Source organism: Mandrillus leucophaeus, unplaced genomic scaffold, assembly GCF_000951045.1.
Source record: "Mandrillus leucophaeus isolate KB7577 unplaced genomic scaffold, Mleu.le_1.0 Scaffold85, whole genome shotgun sequence".
NCBI classification, from domain to species: Eukaryota; Metazoa; Chordata; class Mammalia; order Primates; family Cercopithecidae; genus Mandrillus; species Mandrillus leucophaeus.
In genome coordinates, this window is record NW_012109252.1 from 3,517,972 (window position 1) to 3,522,989 (window position 5,018).

Genomic DNA, 5,018 nt, shown 5'->3' on the forward strand with positions numbered 1-5,018 from the left:
GAACCACAGGCACGTGGGTCTCAGGCGTCGAGGGCACGTATCTGTCCTGACAGCCGTACAGTAGCAGAGACCCTGCAGACGGTTCTGTGGGGTCATTTTGGGGACAGTGAGGGCAGAGGAAGAACCCTCCTTTGGCCGGGTCCACAGTGAGTTCTGGGGGTCTCTCAAGCCGGCTCCTGCAGGATGTGGTGGGAATCTCACTCGCACCTGGAGCCAACACAGGGGGCTGCTTGTCCCGCAGCCAGAAGTCATCGAGACATCGCTCCAGAGACTGCCACGGAGGTGAGCGGCCCCTCTCAAAACCTCTGTCTCCTGTCCCCTGATGCCCTGCGGCTTCCATGTCCCCTCAGGGAGTGAGGTGCCAGGGGACATGCGGGATGCTCCATGAATTGCAGCTGGAGGCTGAGCTGCCTGTGACACCAGACCAGGGGGCAGAAAGGAAGTGGGTGTGACCACGTCCCTGGGGTGCAGGAGAGCCTCTGCTGCTGCTGATGCGGGCAGCGTGTCCAGAACCGGGGTCCTCTGAATCGCTGGTTCTACCACACTTACCAAGCCTTGCAGAGGATGGCAGTGACCCCAGTGACCCCACACAGAAGGAACCACCAGGAGGTCAGCAGTCGTCTTCACCAGAGGGAAAGCTCCCGGAGCCAGGACTGGGACCAGGACAAGGGGAACACAGGTGGGGGTGGGGACAGGAGTCATGAACACCGGGTCCTCAAACCATAAAGGCTGCCCGTAACACTGCTGTGTCATGTAGATACTTATACATCAAAACTAAGCCAGCACGCTCCCTCATTTCCTGCAGGGAACCCTGGCAGCATCTAAATCGAGAGGGGCTGTGCTGACCCAGAGAAAGAAGAAGGAATGCGCCCGGGCATGGTGGGCTCACACCTGCAATTCCAGCACTGTGGGAGGCCGAAGACATCGTTTGAGCCCAGGAGTTCAAGACCAGCCTGCGCAACGTGGCAAAACCCCTTCTCTACAAAAACTACAAAAATTAGCCAGGCATGGTGGCAAGTACTTGTAGGCCCAGCTACTCAGGAGGCAGAGGTGAGAGGATCACCTGAGCCCAGGAGGTTGAGGCTGCAGTGAGCCATGATGGTACCACTGCATTCCAGCCTGAGTGACAGCGGGAGAAAAGAAGAAAGAAGGAAGAAGGAAAAAGGAAGAGGAGGAGTAAGAAGAAAGGAAAGAAGAAGGAATGTTGTCCCAGGATCCTTTAGGAGTTAGGGGACATGACAAATGCAACTCACTTCCCCTTTGGGATAAGGCTAAGTGGGAGCCCATCTTATAAGGGATAGCTGTGTCTCACAGGAGCTGCCGTTGACATCACACAACAAGAGAACAAGAGGACAGCCTGGGTGGATGGACCCAGGCCGCAGACTCTGGGCCTCCCCGGTCCTGGCTGCCACAGGCTCCCAAATGGCCTCCCTGCACTTCTGACAGCTCCCCGTGCTGCAAATGACCCCTTTCCAAAGTGCAAGACAAAACGAAAACAAACATCAACAAAAACGTTTTGATCGACATCTCTGGCAGCTGGAGGCAGGCGCCATAGCTGTATCCTGACACCCACACATCCCTGCTGGGGTGCGTGTCCCAGGAAGGGGTCTGTGCAGAGCTCTCCGGGGTCTCCTGTTGAGCCCCACACTGCTGGAGCTGACGGAGGTCCAGGGTCTATGGGATGCCTGATTTCCTTTTTAACAAGTTTTCTTCTGCTTAAACCCACCAGAGTGAGTCTTTTCTTGGCCATCAAGCACCCTAACTAACTCACAGGACAAATAAGCAATTGCCCCTAGCTGGTTACAGGGAGTTTCAGTGGAGAGTTGACGAGCATACTGTGGACTGTCTTTTCTGATCAGAGGGGAAAGCAGATATCAAAAAATAATAATGAATTCAAGCTCGCCTTACAACTCCTCAGAAGCTGTACACAGAGCTCCCAAAATCCCAGAACAAGAGCTGCCTGTTCCTGGGGTGGCAATTTGGTCTGGCAACCTGAAGTCAACACCATCTTCTGAGGCCACCAAGTAGGTACAGAAAGTATCGGAACCCTGAGCCAGAACGTGTGAAGCTGCCACCAAGTGAGACGTAAAAGAAGGAAAGAAACAGAAGGAGATGACAGGGCAGCGGCAGCAACATGGCCCCCCTGAAATTTAGACATTTCCATCAGTGCAAAACACTTCTGGAATAAGAAATAAGATTGTATTATATATAATCCTCTCTTCCCTTCGACAAATCACGTGAAATGCCGCCTCCGTGACCGTGTGCTTCACCCACTGGCACTGCAGCAGGTAAACTGACAAAACCCTCCTCTCGAATATGCTCTTGTGGGTCTGGGGACTGCAGGAGGTGGGCACGGCTCCCTGGACAGTCCCTGCAGCACCCGGCAGCGGTCACTGTAGTATCCACAGCCCCAGGATGCTGTTGTCTGAAGGCTGTGTCCCGTCTCACCATGCCCAGGCCTGTGGCCGTGCACTCCTGTTTCCCCACATACCACCAGCTTCCACAGGAAAGCTCTTGGAAAGCCACTGGAAAACAGTTCACACTGCTATTGAAAAACTCCATTCTGGCAGTATCTGGGGACAATCTGCAGTCACGCGTACTCTCGGTGAATGCACGGATTCATTCGGAGCACAGGCAGTGACACGGCCCAGCTCCTACCCTCCATCAGGCCTCCCGAATTTCTCAACATTCTGTCACCACTGCCAATGACACCAGAGCAACAAACACTGTGCACAGGAGAAGTTTGTAAACACAGCTCCGTTTGAACAGAGAAACATCCAGCGGAAGCTGTGCGCAGTGTCCGCAGCCTCTCCTGCTTCTGCTCCAGGAACACTCACCCCTCGGCCTTACCACGCCTGGCTGCCTGGCTCTTTCCAAGTCTGGCCAGGCCCCTGTCATCCCTGTGCCCCCTCCCCAGGTGGAGCGCCCATCACAGCAGGCAGGAAGCAAATGCTGGGTAAGGACCGCAGGACGGACACACAAAGGAAGCAAGAGCAAGATCACACTGTACCTGAGCAGTCCCCATTGTGGCTGGGCTGGGCGCAGGCAGAGGGTCCGCAGCCGCGAGGGAAGCCGCACAGGGCTAGGGCCAAGCCTCGGATGGCGAGAAAGCCTAGGTGAAGAATGGATAGAGATGGGGAAAATGTGATAAAAAGGGCAAATAACCTCCCCCATGGAAAAAACAAAACAAAACAAAAACATGGAAAGTACATTAAAAAGTGAGACTAAGCAATAATTAATCAGCTGAAAAGAGCAATATGGCAAGAAGAAGCAGGCATAGAAACTGTACATAAAAATCACCACCAAGTGTTCGTACACCAGACCATGGAATGGCGCGCCGCGTGAGTGGATCCAGGATGTATGGTCGTGGAAACTACTATTTCCATTCTAAAGCAGGATTTGAAATGATAATAACATACGTTTACCATCTCGAAATATTGAACCAAAGAAAAATAATGAAACCATACTTTAAATCAGGAGTTATGATGATTTCTTATATAATTTGATGATAAAAATGGTATCTGTGAGCTTAGTCCAGTCCTGCAAAGAACCAAACAGATTCCAAGAAACAAGCAGTACCAGAGAATATTAATAATTGATCATTTTCTTTCCAGGACACAAAAATGCTATGTACCCAGATGAAATTCAGTGTAGCATGTTTTTAAAAAGAAGGTGCTAATATATGATTTTTGATAAATTACAAAATTCCGTGCTCATTTTTTCCATGGCATACTAATGCATGAAATTATTATTCCCCGCCAGAAATGAATCGGAGGAAGAACGAACACTTGTGTTTTTTCTAAGGAGACTTACTAGGTTTATAAAGTTATATTGGAAAGATACGCCACTCTTCTCACTGAGCTGGTGATTGCAAAACACTCTCCTACATACACTTTATATAGCCTTAAACACCATGACAAAAGTCACATCACAGGACTCTGCAGACACCCCCCAGCACCAGCTCAGAGCCTGTAGCTTCACTGGGTGGCTGGACCCAGAAGAGCAAACACAATCACTACGGTTTGGTCCCCAGGAAGCCACATACCTAAGGGAAGCCACATCAAGGGAGCACCCCATTGGAGAAAAGAATCTGAACAGCAGCCCTTGAATCCCAGATCTTCCCTCTGACGTAGTCTACCCAAATGAGAAGGAACCAGAAAAACAATTCTGATAACAGGATAAAACAAGGTTATTTAACACCCCCAAAAGATCATATTACCTCACCAGCAATGGATCCAAACCAAGAAGAAATCTCTGATTGCCAGAAAAAGAATCCAGGTAAATTATTAAGCTAATCAAGGAGGCACCAGAGAAAGCTGAAGTCCAACTAACAAAATGAAAAAACATAATACAGGATATGAAAGAAACCTTCTTCAGTGAAATAGATAGCATAAATGAAAAACAATCATAAGTTCTGGAAATCAAGTACAAACTTAGAGAAATGCAAAATGCACTGGAAAATCTCAGCAATAGAATCGAACAAGCTGAAGAAAGAACTTCAGAGCTTAAGACAAGGCTTTCAAATTAGCCCAACCCATCAAAGACAAAGAAAATATAACTTTTTTTTTTTTTGAGACAGAGTCTCACTCTGTCGCCCAGGCTGGAGTGCAGTGGCATGATCTCCGCTCACTACAAGGTCTGCCTCCCAGGTTCAGGCCCTTCTCCTGCCTCAGCCTCCTGAGGAACTGGGATTATAGGTGCCTGCCACCACACCCGGCTAATTTTTTTTTAATTTTTAATAGAGACAGGCTTCCACCATGTTAGCCAGGATGGTCTCGATCTCCTGACCTCATGATCTGCTCAATATGAACAAAGCCTCTAAGTTTGGGACTGTGTTAAATGTCCAAACCTAAGAATAATTGCTGTTTCCAGGGAAGAAGAGAAATCTAACCATTTGGAAAACATATCTGAGGGAACAATCAACGAAAACTTCCTGGCTTTGCTAGAGATCTAGACACTCAAATACAAGAATCTCAAAGAACACATGGGAAATTCATCACAAAAAGATCACCTTCGGC

The 5,018-nt window shown here is 49.3% G+C and overlaps 1 protein-coding gene across 1 annotated transcript in view; it reads right to left on the reverse strand.

Annotated features, from left to right (window-relative positions):
• LOC105530877 (putative uncharacterized protein encoded by ERICH1-AS1) overlaps positions 1-3,114 on the reverse strand; it is a 313,335-nt gene extending 310,221 nt beyond the window's left edge. Inside the window, exon 1 of the mRNA XM_011968601.1 lies at positions 3,011-3,114. Within this exon, the coding sequence (XP_011823991.1) occupies positions 3,011-3,025 (15 nt within the window). The 5' untranslated portion in view covers positions 3,026-3,114. The remainder of the gene's footprint in view (positions 1-3,010) is intronic.
• Between the last annotated feature and the right edge of the window lie 1,904 nt (positions 3,115-5,018).